At 32.9% G+C, this 18,896-nt stretch overlaps 1 protein-coding gene across 2 annotated transcripts; it reads left to right on the forward strand.

Moving 5' to 3' along the window:
* The first annotated feature begins 4,093 nt into the window (after positions 1–4,093).
* On the forward strand, positions 4,094–15,137 carry LOC137837374 (protein S-acyltransferase 8). 2 transcript variants are annotated; one of them, XM_068646351.2, is made up of 6 exons: positions 4,141–4,617; positions 10,307–10,350; positions 10,452–10,492; positions 13,056–13,361; positions 13,477–13,710; positions 14,288–15,137. In XM_068646351.2, the coding sequence occupies exons 2-6, from the start codon at positions 10,344–10,346 to the stop codon at positions 14,807–14,809; spliced, it is 1,110 nt and encodes a 369-aa protein (XP_068502452.1). In that variant the 5' UTR covers positions 4,141–4,617; positions 10,307–10,343; the 3' UTR covers positions 14,810–15,137. The 2 variants fall into 2 exon arrangements, with proteins under 2 accessions (XP_068502451.1, XP_068502452.1); XM_068646350.2 differs by having other exon boundaries at positions 4,094–4,617; positions 10,307–10,492.
* Positions 15,138–18,896: the final 3,759 nt, after the last annotated feature.

Below are 18,896 nucleotides of genomic sequence, written 5' to 3' on the forward strand. Positions count from 1 at the left end.
CTGTATTGGCATACGGGAACAAGTTCAACTATTTTAAAAACAGTTTTCAATCTTTTTCTCAAAACACCTAAGTACAAACAATCGGTTGTTTCGACAAAACAATCGGTTGTTTTAACTTAGTTTGAAAACATTTTACTTTCACAAAGATTGAGAATGTTAATGCTTTAGATTTAATCAAAGGGTGGATTACAACATATAAACTACCCCAGAACTAAGCTAAACCAGCACAGCAACATCAAGCACAGTCAAGGCTTCAACATCCTTCAAAGGGTTTGGATTTCTTCAAAACTTGAACACCACTTGGTTCAACAGCAATATCTTATATGTGAACAAACTAACTATGTTATTTGCAGGAGTTCTAAATTCGATGACAAATTCTTTCCAACTTGGGGGGCATGATACAATCCAAATAGCCAAGAAGATGACCAAGGACACAAGAGACATTTCACACTTTGATAAGTCATCTCAGCTTCCAAGACAAGGCCCCACCAAATGTCGGAAGAACCTCAACAAAAGAAGAACTGGGCATAAATCAGAGCATCAAATGTTTTTTCTTTTGGTCTTCTTACGAGACAATTTTTGTAAATAAATTTTGCCCTCCACTCATCTTGCCCTCCAAGTCACTCATTCCTATATAAAGGGTGCCTTTCTCCATGTATTGGCACATTGAATTTTGAAATAGAAAGGAAACTCTGTAGGAGTGATTAGTGAGCATAGTCTCCTAGTATTTTTAGGTCTTATCTTGAGTTGTGTGAGTACTTCAAGTGGTGACTCTTCCTCACTTATCTTGGGGTTTCCCACCCTCCAAGTAGCGTGACCATTCTCCCCATTCTCCATAAGCTTCCTTCATCTTTTCTCCTTTCCTTCCTTTCATTTATGCCATTTACATTCCTTCTTTATGTTCTTGTTTATGTCTTTTTCATTCGGTCATCTTCATTCATTATTTGCTTCATTTGCTCTTTAATTTCTGCCCCATTCACCATAATCACCATATATTTGTGTTTTTCTTTTGCCCTATAGAAGTGAACATTCACACTTACTTAACCTCTTGGTTAAGTTCGTGTCCAGTGGGGATCTTCTTTGGGATCTCACCTTACATTGCTAAAAATAAAAAATCATAAACAAAGTGCCACCCATAAAATGTGTCAATCTAAAATCAACTCACATCACTTGTGCCCATGCTCAAGCTTGATCGGGCATGGGCCCACTAAGCTAGTCCTAGGCTAGGTCGACTAAGCTAGAGTTAGGTTGGGCTAACTATGCTTAACATAGGTTGGGCCAACTCGGATTGACCTAGTTTTAGGTCAACTCTACTCGAATTAGGAAAGGCCTACTTAACTTTATCTAGTCTCGGTCTGACTTTGCTCGACTTAGGCTCGACCAACTTAAATTAAGATAGCCTTGGGCTGACTCAACTTATCTAGAGCATGGACCGACTCGGCTTAACCTGGGTCTAAGCTGAGCTTGAGCCTGGGTTGTCTTCAACTAGACTCGACTCGACCAGGATCTAGGCCGACTTAGCGCGATGTGTATCAAAGTTGAATCAACTTAACCTAGACATGGGTTGAGTGGACGCTACCCAAGCTTGGGTTAACTCGACTTGACCTGGGTCTAGACTGAATCGACTCGACCTTCTCCTAAGTTGACTTGATCTATGTCCGAGCCTACTCAACTCAACCTGAGCTTGACATGGTGCTACCTTAATTGGATCTGACTCAACCTACCATTTCATAGCTTGAAACAAAGGAGACACACATTAATTTTGAATTTTTAAAATTCAAAAGATTATCCAAACTAATCCAATTAAATTTAGTTACATAAATTCATTTAAACAGAGTTAAAGTAATTGTATTTTTTCCCCATTCTAATATATTATAATATTTATAAATACGAGTAATATTATAAACATAATTTAAATATATTAGTTTTGAAATGTTTATTTTTAAAATGTACTGCTAACTATATTTATAAACATATAATTAAATTTATTATAATATAAAAATATTATTTGGAAAAAGCTATTTCATTGACGTGATTTTCAATTTCTAAAAACAGGTATACTTATTTATTGCAAATAGATTCTTCAAGGAAAAAAAATTTCTACAATACTTTATTTCTTCAATCTCTTTCTTCTCCATTCATTTATTTCATCAATCCCATAGAAGTTTAGCAGGTGAAAAGGAAAACGAAAATTTAAGAAGATCATGGATAAGTCATGTGAGTGAAAAGAAAATGAAAGTGAAAGGTTCTATTACTCACTCTCACTTCACTTTTATTATTTTTTTATTTCTACCATTTTTTCACCCATTCAATCTTCTCTCTCTGTCTCTGTCTTCATTCAGTATGGAGAAACAATTTCTTTTTTTACTATCTCTGTCATAACTTTTGTCTTCATGTCATTCCTCAAAGTGGGTTCCAATTCTAAATTAGTTTAATTTTTTTTTTTTAAAAATAATATTTAATTTAGTAATTAGTTATTTTTTTAAAATTAGTTTTTATTTCATAATTTTTTAATAATAAAAAAACTTGATATAATATATGATTGATTCTTATTTAAGAGGACATTTTGATATAAGAGAAATTTAAGACTTTGGATATTGTACAAGATTTTGGATTATAAAGTACTTGTATTACAATTTTTTAAGAATAGTATGATACAATGACATTAATAAAAAAGTAGAATATAATGTTAAATAAATATTAAATTTCATACATTACATTTAACAACACTTATAATATTATTAATGAATAAGAAATATAAATGTAAAAGAGTGTGCTTGGTAAGATAATAAACTGACGAGTATCTTATTCTATTAGTTATAAACTAGTTTGATTAATATAATACTACTTAATAATTACCTTAAAGTAACTTATTTTAAAAGTTTGTAATTTATAATTATAATAACTTGCAGTTGATAATTTATTTAATTTTTATTATCATTATTTATATTTAAAATTATTGTTTTGCTATCCTTAATTTTATTTATTTATTATTATCTATTTTAATTTTAAAAAAATTAATTGTTATACTATTTTAGTATATGTTGGATTTTTTTTTAATTTTATGTAGTTTAAATTAAAAAAAATTGAAATAATAAAATTCATTAGATATTATATTGTTATGTCACACACAATAAAATTGATTAATGCTTATTATATAAAAATAATTTAAATTAAAAAAATAAAAAATAAATTTCTAATAAATAAATTTGATTAATGCTTATTCTATTATCTCATTTTATAGAACGACTTCTCTTCATCAAAATAAGACATGCAACTTTTAAAAATAAACAGAAATATTTAAAAAATTAATTATTTTAAAAATATAAAACCATAAATAAATAATAATATATTTTTATTTAAAAACTTATAATTTAATTATATAATAAAATTTATAGCATTATATTGTATATTATCAACTCTTTTATTAAATACTTTTAATATAATAATTTAATAAATTAAGTTATCAGTTCCAAACTTGTAAATTAGAAATTTAAGAGCTACCAACATTTTAGACAAAATTCTTCTTCAATATTTTCCTTTTATTTTTTTAAAAGTGTTGGGATTAAATTTAAATGATAAATAATAAGTAAACAATTAATTTAGTAAATGTATCATTAAATAATAAATTACAATGTGTAATGTGTTTTCTCTTTTACCTAAAAGCTAACAATATTACTAATTCATTTTTCATAATTAAAGGTCTTTGTGTTTTTTAACCACTTATTTAAGGTACTTAAGGCACAATGTTGATAAATTCTTAATGAGCTAAGAAACTGATTATTGTTTAAATCATACTTGAAATAAATAGCTTAATTTTTTTCCAAAATTGGAAACATAATTGGTTTCTTAGTAATGTATTTTGCTACAGTGGAACCATTCTCACAAATTCAACTAAATTGTCAACTAAATCACTTTTAATAGACAATATGTTTTTATTCAGAAATAAAAGAACATCTTTAATAAATATCAATTAGAAGATGTGTGAGAAAATGGTATATTATTATATTTTATAATAAGAGTTTTTTTTTTATATTTACACCAATGAAGTAAAAGTCAATTAATAGTAATAAATGGTGAAACAAAAAAAAAATGGTGAAAATTAATAAAAGTGAGAAAATTGGGTAACGCTCTTCTTCATGGAGGTGGTGAATTTCAGAGATTTCACATTCACTGGCGAAGGGTTTCTGGTCACACAACACAACAAGGCAAACCCGTGTCTCTTCCTTCTTTCTTCAACACTGTTCTGTTCTTTCTTTCTCTCTCTCTTATATTTTATTATTCGCTTGTTTTATTTACCCGAAAAACCAAACCTGCAATTTCCGAACCCGAAAATCGCCGTCTTTGAATTACCCTTTTTGTTTCTCGCGGAGGGTTCTTCACGCGCTAGACCCAAATCGTGGAAGCCTCGGATTTTGACCCTTCAATCGCTGAATCGAACTACCGTTCAGCGGTGGGGTCGTTTGGGGGTGGTTGAACGCGTTGGTGAGATGAGAAGAACTTTCATGTTTTGGGTTTGCAAAGAGTTATTATAAGAAGGAGTTGTTGCAGCAGAGCTTCTTCTTCTTCTTCTTAATGGCAACCAAGCGCGTTTATGAAGCATGGAAAGGAAGTAATGTAATGTTCTTTCTCTGTATTTTTTTTATCTTGTTCTTCGTGAGTATAGCTTATTATGTTTGATGTGTTAAATGGGTATGTGCTGGATTTGTTTTTGTGAGTTGGGAAGTGTTGTTTTTGGTAATTTTATTTTTTGGATTTTTGAAGGGGTTAGTGGTTTGCACTTTGAATTTCTGCTGATTTTGTTGGTTGAAGGTTGAAATTGTGAGTGAGGATAGAGGGGAAAATATTAACTTGGAAGTGTGGTTTCAGAATTTAGGAGGTGAGTGTATGTTGAGTTGGTGGAGTTTTATAATATTTTACAATTGAATGGGCTGTTTGGTTTGGTTTGTCTTTGTCTTTGTCTTTGTAACGTTGTTTGTGTGAGGAAGCTTGATTCTTGATTTTGTGAGTTTGAACTGATAGGCATTGATGGTGGTCATTGGAGGAGTCAGTTGAAAGAAAAATTTAATGTGATTAATAGCTGCTATTGGCTGGCTGCAGCTGGTAATCTGCTTAGAGTTTTGTCTTTTTTCTAGTGAGGGAGAGATGCGTGAAAACTGTGAAGCTGTACTTCAGGCTCATGCATCTTGTTTAGGTTGAAGACAAAGGTTGGGCTGGACAACTTGGTTTGTCTCATGGGTAAATGAGTGACAGAGATATATAATTTGTGTCCCCTTTTGTCTTGTTCATGATGATGGGTTTTTATTACTAATGCTGTTCTTATTGTCTCTTGAAAGTTGAAAGTGTGTTGAATTGAAGAGATACGAATGAAACTGGAAGTGTAATAGTCGGTATCTAGGAGCAGGTGTCTCTGTTCATGTAGAGCTGGTGGAGTGGGATTATCTGCTTTATGAAGTCTGAAAACATTAAATGAGCTGTTTTGTATGTCTTCTGTAAGCCTTATCTTGTTTGTTTGTGTGAGTAAGCCTGACTTTGGAAGAAAACTGATGGAACCTTGATAGTGGTTCATTGGAGGACATAGTTGAAAGAATAATTAATGTGGTTGTTCAACTTTGTGCAATCTCCCAGGTTAATGATGGAGCTGCAGCTTGTTTTGTACTTTGTATATGTAATATGGGAAAGATGCCTGAAGCATTATCCTCAATTTGTTGAGATACTTTGTCTCATGGACAAAGTAGTTTTAATTTTACAGTTTTTTTCTTGTTTTATTTATCTGTCTGCTCAATGGTGTGCATGTTCAGTTTTGATTTTATGGAGTTCAAGAAGGTATGAAGTATCATGAACTTGAGCTTGTTTTTGATCAATTTTCTATATGCATTTTTTTATGGTAGTTTTCACATACAACAGAAATTGTCTTAGCTAGGATTGAATTAGAATCAATGGATTGCTTCATCTTTATGTTGGATGAAATTTGTCAATATATTCTATCTGTTTCTGTGCTTGAGATAGTGCTAAGCTACTATCTTTTTTGGAATTAAAGTATTACTGGAGAGGCTAATAATTTCAGCTCCATGTAGAACCAAAATCCTTGTGGAGACTTCCTCTAAACAACCTCAGTTCACTTGTAGTGTCCCGGTGTCCTGTTTGGAATTTCAAATCCATGGTTTGGGTAAAATCTTCAAGAGATAAGCTTTTGCTCAAAGGATGGTTTGGGTCTTTCCCAATGGAATTCCAAACATATTTGTCATTGGCTTTCTAAAAATCCAGTTAAACTTATTATTTACATCAACCACCAACATATTTGCCAAAAGCATCAGCTCCAGGAGTGAACAGTGATTTAGCCATTAGTTTCTTTTGCATTGTGGGAGAATAATTGACAACGGTTATGTTGGGAAGAGAACTGATAATAGCTGTCACAAACAGTTTTGTATTACTAGATATAAGTGTAAGTAATAGTAATAGTAATTGGCAGTTATGAGTAGAAGATTGGATCAGTAATGTATTATTAGAATATGTGATAGATAGCAAATAACTTTTCCTTTATTAGTTGTTTAGTGTTAGCTCTTTATTAGAATACGAAACTTCCTTGATGATAGTTATTCATAAAAATTAACTGATGTTAGTTATGTATCATCATGGTATATTTATGGTGTGTACTATGGAGTAGGGTGTTGTTATTTGCAGTTCGTGGATCCAGAATATTCTCTGTACGAAACCGTTTTTCTTTGGACAGAAATTGTATTGCTGTATTGTGTGATTTCCGTGTTCAGAATCACATTTTATTAGTTTATCAATTCGTGTTCTATCAGATTGATCTACATGCTATATTGTACTTTTTCTCATCACTTTTGTTATATGCTTGTATTTGGTCTGGGGCTTGGCCTCACATGTGGTCCAATGATAAAAGCTTATGATACCCAACCAGAAATTTAGATGGAGAATAGGAGTGGGATTAGAATGACTATACCAATAGGCTCCAGACTGATGGCCATATTTCATACAGAAGCCTCTCTACACCTTAAATAATTATGATTGACAAGAATTATCCATATTTCTTTATTTTTTTTTGGTTAAAATTGCTGATATAGTGTTAAGTGTCCACCACAGAAGTCCACGTTTACAAGACCTTTCATTTTTTTTTATAATTAATGCTCTTATTTTTATTAATTGTAGTTGGAGCTGTATAAGTTGTAAGTTCTAGCACTAATATTTTTTAAATGGCTCCTTGTAAGACATTTCCTAATGCATAAGCCCTTTGGGCTTGAAGCATTGCAATGCTTTGACCCACTTTCCTTAGACTGAATTTACTTTTATTATGGAAAATGTGAGCAGAAGGCATTGCATGTTGATGACTTTGAAAGACTTTCCATACCATATTAAGGACAAGGGGCCAACTCTCCCACAGGCTTAAGCTATTAGGTGGATTCCAAGGAATTTTATAAATATCTAGTAGGAAAATATGTTAGAAACTAAAAGTAGGGTTTGCAGGAAAACACTTCAGATGAGTTAGAATACAATTCCAAGCCCTTATTGTTAGTGAAAAGAGCATGCAACTGAGCCAATCAGTGTAAATATTTTAGTACCAGAGTTTCTTGTAATCAGATAGCAATACAGAGATGCTAAGTGATAAAAGGGATCATGAAACAAAAGGAAGATATTCCCCTAACAGTTATGTCATCCAAACCTCTAGTGGGAGATCGTAATATTGTTTTCCATTTATTGGAATGAGTGGAGATCTCTACTTTCTGAATTACCAATCAATTTGTTCACCTGTCTAATCCAAAACTCTAGTAGGAGATGATAATATTGTTTTCCAATTATAGGAATGAATTATTTGATGTCATTGATAATGTGGTTTCCTAGAATTTAGTTCCCCATTAAACTAAACTAAGAAGGTAGTCATGAACAGGCTCTCTGAGATCCATTGCCTAAGGCTTTCCCCAAATCCTTTCCTTGCCCAAATAGTATAAGCTTTCTCTTAATTGTGGCTAATAGGTCTTTTTCATACCTACTTCTACCTATGATATTCATCGCTAATTTCATTGGTTCTAACAGCTGCATCCAAAACCTGATTTCATTTGAGAAATGGTATCTTCCAAAACCTTTTTAAATCCTTGCTCAAAATCTTGTTAACAAGGGAGACTATACTAGTAGTTGAAAATTTCTTAACATTTTTAAACTTTAACCTTCAGAAACCAAAGCAATGATGATAGTCATTACTGTCCTAGCTTCACTGTCTAGAAAGCATTTTCTGAGGATCTTCTTGAGATCCTGATTTATAATGTCCCAGAAATTTTGGAAGAAAGTAAGCAGTGGTAAACTGGTCTATGGTTGGGGATTTTATGTTGATACATATTTAGATCCTCCCTCTGTTCTCCTTAGAAGGTGGTTCTACGCAAATGTCTTTTCTTTCAGAAATTAGATTCAACTATTCAAGTTTAAATAAATCCTTGATCTAAATTGTTACTTTTTTTTTTTGGTAAATTGAGTCTTACAAAATCCTGTATTTTCCTAACCTAGTATCATCATTCATCAATAGATTTCCTTTCACATACAATCTCCCATACAAAATCTTGTATTTTTCCCAATCTAGTATTGTCATTCATCACTAAATTTCCTCTTTAACATATAATCTCCTAGACCGTAACCACAGCTTGATGCATTTGCAGCATCCACTGCAATGTGTTGTATTATCTTGAATATCTCCATTCAAGAGATGTCATGTTGTAGGAGATCCTATTTTGTTGCCAAAGATAGGAGAACTTGAATTTTATTTGACCTTGCCCTGGGTAGGTGCAAACATCTCTATACATAGTCAGTGCTGTGGGTTTGTGTATACCCCTTTGCAAAAAGTCAGACTTTATACTGTTCTATTGTTCCACCAGCTTTATATTTCAAATTGAAAGGTCATTTGAAGCCAACGGATCTCTTCCTTATAGGTAAATATGTCAACTTCCATCCTTTTTTGTTTTCTCAAAGCCCTCATTTGAATTTTTTTTTTGTCAAATCCCAAATACTACACATTTGAATTTGTCAAAGACATTTTGATTAGTCTTTGAAGTTTCTTCAATATCAACCTTGAAGGTAAAGTATGAAATCCTGTAGACAGATATGGGTTTGGAACAGTGACTATTTGGGAAGGATTCAATATTGAGGTATAAGTTCTTTAAGAGAGATAGGTTAAACTTCAAATGTGTAGCTTTACGCAAAGTTTCCCCTTAAGAAGTGCTTTTGGAAGTAAGTACAGTTTTCAAAGACAATGCTAACAAAGGTTTTCTATTGATGGAATCATAGAACTTGTAGCCTGGAGTAGAATGGCCATTGAAAACACATTTAAGAACTTGAGGGTCCAACTTACTTCAATGATGGGATGAGTGTATATAGATGGTACAACCAAATACTCAAATACCAGAACTAAGGTAAGAAGTAGGGAAAATTGCTGAAATCTTCTGAGGTGTTATGATTATGAAAGAAAACACTCTGCTCAATATTCTATTTATGAGATAGATATCATAATTGCATCTCACTAAAACATTTTTGGCATGCTTGCTTTAAACATTAGGGAACCAACAACTTCTGGGTGTCTACTTTTGCATTTGGCAACTCCATTTTTTAGTTGTTTTTGAGGGCGGGAGAACTGTAGTTAATAACCATACCTTTTCGAAGATAATCAATCTCCCACAGTAGTATTTGAGGTAATCTGTCCCATTATTAGTGTGCAGAATTTGAATGTGTATGAATTTGTGTTTTAAATCACTGAATGAAAGTTAATAAACAAATAAAGGGTAAGCATCTAATATCTTTATAGTATATTGCCAATAATCAATTTTCTAAACATTGTTTCTAATTTTATTTTGTTTCCTTATTTAATCTGTGAAATTGAATTAATTCAACAAAAAGTTGTGTCAAAGTCTTCGCATGTGGTTTGGGCCTAACTCAGCAGACAACACCAAAAGCTAGCTTGTAGAATGAGGGTTGCCCTCACATTTATATCTATTTAGGTACTATCTTTAGTCAATGTTGGACTTGAGTTTTTCTTAATGCAGCTCTCGCGCCCAATACTTGTTGTGGATAATATGGTAGGTGGGTCCAATAACTGATCCAAGATAAACTTTGATATAAATTTAGAATGTATGTTTGGACCTTGGGTTTTTCCCAATACTGAGTAGTAATGTCGACTTTCTGAAATGTAGCATTTTAGGAAATTTGTTTGCTACTGGCTAATTTCGGTAGTGTTATTATTTAATTAACTAATTTCTGTTACGTATTAAAATTACAATCTTATATATATCTTAATCTTATGCAGAAATTCCTATTTGGAGGAAGGTTGATATTTGGACCAGATGCTAGGTCACTGCTTGTTACCTTGCTGCTGATCATTGTTCCAGTTATCGTCTTTTGTGTATTTGTAGCAAGACATCTTCGCCATGAATTTTCTTCGTATAATGCAGGATATGCTATTTTGGTGGTTGCAGTTCTCTTTAATATTTATGTAAGTTTTTCTGTTCTTTGTCATTTGATGCTTTTATACTTTCGTAGTTTGCTTACCGAGATTTGTTATTCTCTAAGCCCCATGTTCCAAATTTAAGATAGGTTATTTCTTTTGATGTTTTTATACTTCCACAGTTTGCTTACTGAGATTTGTTATTCTCTAAGCCCCATGTTCCAAATTTAAAATCAAGCTATTCTCGAGTCTATCCTAGCGAGAGTTTGTTAGGCTTATCTGGCAACCCGCTATAGGGCCGTTATCTGACTACCCATAATATGTTGTTCCACGCATGAGCTGTCACTCTCGGCGTGAGGGGTCTGTTGGAGATCTCACATCAACTAGAGATTAAAACATTTCATAGTGTTGGAGATCCCACATCGACTAGAGATTAAAGCCTTTCATTGTATATAAGTAGGTGCAAACCTCAACCTCATGAGCCGGTTTTATGGGGTTGAGTTAGGCTTAAAGTCCACTTTGTAACATGGTATCAGAGCCATTTCGAGCCTATCCTAACGAGTATTTGTTGGGCCTATCGTGCCACCCGCTATCGGGCCGCTATCGGACCACCCATAATATATAGTCCCACGCACGAGTTGGTAGTCTCGGCGTGAGGGGTGTGTTGGAGATCCCACATCGACTAGAGATTAGAGCCTTTCATTGTATATAAGTAGGTGCAAACTTCAACCTCATGAGTCGGTTTTATGGGGTTGAGTTAGGCTTAAAGTCTACTTCGTAATACATAGTATATAAGTGGGTGCAAACCTCACCTTATAAGCTGGTTTTATGAGGTTGAGTTAAACTTAAAGTCTACTTCTTAATAATTCATTATATATTTTTTATACAAAATAAAAATTACAATAAAGGAAACATGATATTATCAAGAATTCAATGTCAAATGAACACATTTTCTTACTTTGTATTGCCAAATAACGCAAAAAAAATTCTAATTACATATATGTCAAAATAGAGTACCAAATAAACTAAGGGTGTTTAGTAATTTAGAACGGGGACATGTATGTGGACGAAGATGGACAAATATGTACATACTCATCTTTGACCTGTTTTGATTTAAAAGATCAGGTATTACCCATATCCATGTTTGGTCAATTAGTTTCCTAGTGAACACTAGGACAAGTTTGGATAATACCTGTGGGTATAGGTTTATTTGACATCCCTATCCTCTACAATGTCATCCATCCACACATCAAGTTCAATAGTGGTGGACTTGACATCCCTACCCTCTACCATGTTATCCATCCACACATCATGCCCAATAATGGTGGACGTGAGGACGTGTGTTAGGAAAAATCTACGTCCCACACCAGCTAAAAATATGGTTGAAATATAGTATATTGGTGGGGGATAATTCTCATTTTACAAGCTAAGTTTTACAAAGTTGAGTTATGTCCAAACACATTCCAAGAATTCTAAATTAATTGGTATAAATATAAATGTTTATTCTATCATAAATTTCTATATGCTGCAAATGCAATGATGAATCAGTAAGAATGTGGCTTCTCTTTCTATGCCCTGCCAGCACATTTTATTTTTGTATATTTCATGTCCACCTTATGATTTTTTCAAATTAGTATCTTACAAATTGAAGAAAACATATTTGATGAACAAAAATAGTGTGATTAGAAGTCGGTTTGATATGTAAGAGAGGTTATACTACGTACCTTGAAAATGTAAGAATACAGATAGGAGAGATGGAACAATTTAAACAAAAATAATAAGGTCAATATTGAAATCAAGGTTAGGCAGTAATTGCAAAGCCTGCCAAGGAAGTTTTTCACCCAAAAACAGGCATACCTTGATTCCCACATAGACAGATTCACAAGGTGATCATGCTTGAAACCCTTGTATTATTCCATGGAACCCTTGTCATTCTTTCTAACCCGAGTCTGAGGTATAAAATCTTTCCTATTGTAAGCACCACAAAGGATGTAAGGATCCATAATCTATCCCATCTACTGTATTTCTTTTAAGAGCCAATGTTGACCCGTGGCTTCTTTAAACAGTTCAATAAACAACAGTGCACCACACAGGACTACTTGAGGGTTATAAATGAAATACAAGTCCTTTGAAGAATTTTTCTGGATGGAATAAAAAATCATCGGTAAATGATAATCCAAGAGATTTTTCCTCAGATCCAAGTGATTTTTTTAAGCATGTGATCCAATCTAGGGGTCAAATTGATTATGAAAAATTGAGCTTAATTAGTCAATTTATCTGTGGTCAAGGAAAAACATTATGTAGAACTTGAATAAATTTAATTTAGAACAACAATGGTGTTTGCATTTGCTATAAATTAGATGGTATTCTTTGTTCCTCCCAATGAAAAAAAAAATTGTAACAATAGAGGTTCAGATGCTCACAATTTTTTTCCGAGATAGTGACAACATAGAAAATGTACGATGCATATATTGATACATTTTCTTTTTTTCTAGACTTTCAGATATTTTTTGGTGATCACATTTTCTATCATTTAACCATCATTTTTAGGGAAACTCCTTGTCTAGATATTGGTTTTCTATAATCTTCTGTTTATTATCTATGTTTATAGGTGTTGATTCTTCTATGTCTTACTTCCTCACGTGATCCGGGTGTTATCCCAAGGAATTTACATCCACCAGAGGAAGAGTTCCGTTATGACTCTTCAGTTTCAGTTGATATTGGGGGGCGCCAAACTCCAAGCCTTCAGTTCCCTCGCACAAAAGAAGTAATGGTCAATGGGCATCCTGTGAGGGTGAAGTATTGTGATACTTGTATGCTGTATCGTCCTCCTCGTTGTTCACATTGCTCCATTTGCAACAATTGTGTTGAACGTTTTGATCACCATTGCCCTTGGGTGGGCCAGTGTATTGGGCTGGTATGATTGTTGGTATTCACCATGTTCTTGATGTTATGATAACTACTTTATTCATATTGATGTTCTTGGCTTGTTTGGTTTCTCTTAATTTATCTATTGCTTTTCCAAATTGCAGAGGAACTACCGTTACTTCTTTCTGTTTGTTTCTTCAGCAACTATTCTATGTATCTATGTGTTTTCCATCTCAGCTTTTTACATCAAGGTTCTGATGAACCATTATCACGGGACAGTTTGGACAGCAATGAAAGAATCCCCTGCATCAGTTATATTAATGGCATATTGTTTCATCTCTTTGTGGTTTGTTGGTGGACTTACCGGCTTTCATTTGTACCTTATTGGCACAAATCAGGTCCGTTGACATCTTTTGCATTTCTTAATATAATATCTTGTTTAAGTTATTGTTCGTTGTCCTAAAGACTAAACTGGTACTACGTGAATAAAAGTGCATTAGTAGAATTGTCCTCGGTGAAACTAAATTCAAACAAAACTCTTAAAAATATTTTAATCTTCGAAATCCACCAGGCTCCTTATTTATAGGAAATCTAGTTCATTACTTCATGTTAGGTGGACGTGCAGAGGATGATGAAGGAAAGGAAATTTTTTTAAGATACTTTTAAAATCTTAAGCTCGTTTTTGTCCCTCGTACTTTTCCTTTCAAGATAGCAATCTTAAATAAATCCCAGAAGTTCCGTATGTTCTTTCCCTCAATCCAAAATACATTGATAGTGTAAGCTTGATTCACTTGTACCATGATGTGAAAAGAGTCATACGTACCCTTCTAGTTGTTTTCCATAGTATGAAAGATAAATCATGTTCTATGTACACATTACTTATAATAATACAAATTTATTCTTTGAATCTTTATTCTTAAGAGCCCTTGTATTGCAAGAATTTCATCACCTGGTTGATTGTAACTTGTTTTGCAGACTACCTATGAGAACTTTCGGTATAGAGCCGATAACAGGCTCAATGTTTACAACCGGGGTTGTTTAAACAATTTCCTGGAAGTATTTTGTACAAAAGTGAAGCCCTCTAGGAACAATTTCCGAGCTTTTGTCCAAGAGGACGTACCAAGGCCACCCCCTCAAATCATTTCCCGGGAATCTGAACCGGATCTGGGAGGAGACCCTCGTTCTAAAGTTGAAGACGATCTGGATATCGGTGAAGACCTGTTAAAGATATCTCAGCGCCGGAATATTGAAGAAATTGATGAGGACATCCGGAGTAGAGGGAGTAATGGGCCTGCCCATAATACATCTGAAGTTGATTCAGTTTTGGGTTCAGATCGTAGGGCCCCAACAATTCGATCTGAAGCAAGGCACTCAAGTGAGGGAAGAAGTGAAAGCTGGGAAATTTCTTCCGAGGTCCTTGCCAATTCAAATTTAACTGAAACTAGAGGCTATGTTGCATCAAAGGAGGTGCGCCAAAAACTTGGGGGTTCTTTCTGATATGTGGTTACTTAGATATTAAAGGTGGAAAAGGAAATGGTGTTTGATCAGATTATAGGGATGGGAATTGAATTGATTGAGGCATTAAGTACAAAAACTTGTTTGATCTTTTTTGTGGTAAGCTTAGCCCTTTTGGAAAGAATAGAAATGTGTGTAATTTTCGAGAGACAGAGGAATAGTATCTTTTCTTTTCTTTTTCTTTCTCTTTTTGTTAATTTTTATCCTACACTCCAACATGTGCATTGCATCTTCATGTGGTTTTATTCTTTGTGTATATAACCAGTTATGATGCTAAATATCTACATGCTTTGATTTAGGTATTGTAAAACTGGTTCCTCCGCTAAATTCTTTCATCGTGCTACTATGGTACAATGATGTGTTGGGATTTTGATGACTTTGAAAGGTTTGAAGGCTTTTGATTTTAAGTACAGCTTATGATACAAAGAACGGATTTCTATTGTTCATCTTTTATTGAAATTCTACCTTCCAATTTTCTCAAGTCTCTTAGCAGATGAAAACTAAAACTGAAACCTGGGAAGGGTGTATAAAAAAAGGAAAGATAAGAAAAAACTAGAGGCAGAACATAATTTCTTATTAATAAATGCCTTTACAATGTAGTATACTACTGTCACATGATGAAACTGAAAAATGAGACATTTGCTATGCTTTTAACTAGATTTGCGTAATGAATTTTGCTCTATCATTCATTAGAAAAACATCAATGAGTAAAAGTAAAACAAATTTAAGGGAGTTTCACCTCTATATTTTTCTTTCTGCATTCCTATTTTTTTTTTGAAATATTCAAATGACACTTTTGAGTGATTTTGGAATACAGGAGGAGGATGTTTCATAAGTAAAAAGTGTTTTTAGAATATAAATTCTGGAAGATAAAAAATTATTTTGAAATATCTTTCTGGAATGTTATTTTTGACTTATGGTAAATCCAGAATTCATAAAATATATTATGAAAAGTATGTTGTTAAAACATTTTAGAAAGAATAATTTAGAAATATTTTAAAAAAAGATAAATAGTCTTTTTAAAAAATAATAGAGTGCAAGGAGAATTTTTTTTGGAATAGAGGAAGAAACACCCAAATTTGGTATCAAACTTGTTACAAACTGTTGACATAAGGAGTTGTAAATCACGTACATAAAGTAAACTTCCATCAACTTGGGAGGCATCAGAACTAATTGTTTAACTTGAAAAACATGAAATTTAAAATGTGATAAATAGTGTCTTATGTGTTTTAAGTATTCTAGACTCTATTATCCATTTTAACCTTTTCTTAACCTCCACTGTCTCACGTCTCATTAACCTTTTGAAAATTATTTGTATAGTTAATTTATGTTATGTAACTAATGGCTCACTTTTTGTAGGGCTAGAGGAATTTTTGGAAGGGATTTAGGATTGCTTTTGTTAGATTTTGTTTTGTTATTTAGAGCTTAAGTGGTGATGAGGTTTGTTATACTTGTATAAGGGTTGAGACATCTGAAGTGTCTATTTAATTTAATTTTTTTATTTTTTGCAAAAAAATGGTTCATTTTTCTATTTGATACTTATTCTCAACTATTATTATGATATTATCATTGTTCAATACATTATATATAATATTTTCTTCCTGTACCTTTATATGTTCATTTAGCACTCCATATAAAATATGAAAATACTTTTTTATCCTTTTTGTTTCATCTCCATATTTCATATTACATAATCCAAAATGGTATTCTGGATTACATAATCTGAAAGTCTGAATTTTATAGTAGCTTTCAGATTATGTAATCCGGACACACATTTGAAAAAAGGCTTCCCGATTACATAATCCGGAAGCTAGGAAAGACTTTCAGATTACGTAATCTGGAAACTAATCATGCATTTGACAAAAAAGACTTCCAGATTATGTAATCCGATAGCTAATTACGAATTTGAAAAATGACTAATCCGGAATATTACATAGGGACATATTTGAAAATACAAAATTTTATGGTGGTGGGAGAAGATTATATGGTGATGTGAGTTGCTTTTAGGATTGTTCATTTAGGTGACAATTTAGATTTATGATTGAGATTGTTAAACAATTAATAGTGAACACCTAAGGAAAATGGCCACTACACATTAACTTAACTAAGTGGTTAAGTAGATGGGAAAGTTCATTTCACAAAGGCAAAAGGAAGAGATAATTATAAGATGAAGATGATGACAATTATAGGTGCGGAATTTAAGCATGGAAAGCTATAACAAAAGGAAATGGCCTAATAGAAATAAAGAAACAAAATAAGAACATATTTATGAATTGAATGAAATGACAATGGAAGGAAAAGATGAAGGAAAAGGAAGCTTATGAGAAATAGAGTTTGAGATGATGAGCATGCCACTTGGATGATGAAATGACTCCAAGATAAGTGTTGATAGCCGCCACTTGAGAGCTCTCAAATTCTCACAAGATAAGACTAAAGACTAAGAGGAACAAGCCTCACTAGTATCTCACACAAAATGTGCAGAGTAACTTTTCTCTGTTTCATTCAACTTGTAAAATACACTAGGTAGGCCTCCTATTTATAGGTGAAGGAGCCTTAAAGAACATGCTAAAGGGGTAGGATGGAAAAAAGGAAAAAATGGGCAGCCTTAGGGTTTGACTAAGTAAATCCCGCATCCTAGGCTTGTCCTTCTAGAAACTAGGTCAAAATGCCTTCCAAAAGGGACCAAAAGGAAGAACTTTTGATATTTTGGTTTATAGCTTCTTCTTCTTTTGTTGATTCTTTCTCGAGGCTTGGTGGGGTCTGACTTGTATCTTGAGATGATTGACCCTTTTGGGAAGTGCTTGTTGTGTCCTTAGTCATTTGTCGGTTTGTATCAGGAGGTGCAAGAAGAAACAATCTATATATAATATCCTTTTATGGAATCAGAGTTGGCCTATGTGGTTAAGCTTTAGTCCATTAGTGCTTTAAGCACCTGAACCTCACCTTCACATTAAGAATATGACTGTTACTTCCTACCTCCATATTTCTTATGTCACCCCATACAAAATATGAAAGATCTTTTTATCCTTCTTGCGTCACCCCCATATTCTAGATTACATAATCTGAAAGTTAATCTCGAATTCGGAAATAATTTCCAGATTATGTAATCCAAAATATATTTTTAAAAAATGGTATTTTGGATTATATAATCTGGAAGTCTGGATTTGAGAGTGCTTTCAGATTATGTAATATGGACACACATTTGAAAAGAATAATTTCGAATTACATAATCTGAAAGCTAATTTAGACTTCTGGATTATGTAATCCAGAAACTAATCATACATCTGAGAAAAGGCTTCCGGATTACATAATCCGGAAGCTAATTATAAATTTAGGAAAAGATTTTCAGATTACGTAATGCAGAATATTACAGAGGAACATTTTTAGAATACCAAAAGTTTATAAAGGTGTTGAGAAGAAGATATGGAGGTATAGGAAGAAACAATTTAAGAATTTTACCTTCCAATGTCTTCCTCATATTTCTCTTTTCCTTTCACATTTTCCCGATTAGGGTTTACACAACCTTTCGACGGGAATACAACCTTCCTGCATAACCTTTTAGGTAGCATACAACATATACATGTTTTCATCTAATGCATCATATTACCTAACATCTCTTGCTCAGCATACCATTCACCATTTACTCCAATATAGAGTCACATCAATCACTTTATGGTTTTAACTCTCTTTTTTGGCTGTGGTTAGATTTTGTTAAGAAAGTGAAATTTAAATATAACCCAACTTCATAAAATTGACTTAATAAGATGAGATTTGCATTCATTTGTATATTATAATTTGTTTATATATCAATGGATGTGAGATATTCAACACATCACTTATATCGAGGACTAGAGGTCTCAAGCGTAGGATTAGGAGGAACCTAATAAGTCCAACAAAATTGAGTATAACATGTTAAGAAAGTGGATTTTAAGCCTAATTCAACCTTATAAAACCGATTTTGTAAGACGAAGTTTGCGTCTATTTATATATATATATATATTAATTTGAACATATTTCTAGTCTTTAGTCAATGTAAAATCTTTTAATTTAACTACATTGGTCTCATATG

This window comes from Phaseolus vulgaris, chromosome 4 (assembly GCF_051622355.1).
Source record: "Phaseolus vulgaris cultivar YP4 chromosome 4, ASM5162235v1, whole genome shotgun sequence".
Classification (NCBI taxonomy): Eukaryota; Viridiplantae; Streptophyta; class Magnoliopsida; order Fabales; family Fabaceae; genus Phaseolus; species Phaseolus vulgaris.

Coding starts and splice junctions, on each gene's coding strand:
- LOC137837374 (XM_068646350.2), top strand. CDS start 4,576: ATGGCAACCAAGCGCGTTTATGAAGCATGGAAAGGAAGTAAT. Junction 4,618..10,306: donor AAGCATGGAAAGGAAGTAAT/GTAATGTTCTTT, acceptor AATCTTATGCAG/AAATTCCTATTTGGAGGAAG. Junction 13,711..14,287: donor ACCTTATTGGCACAAATCAG/GTCCGTTGACAT, acceptor CTTGTTTTGCAG/ACTACCTATGAGAACTTTCG.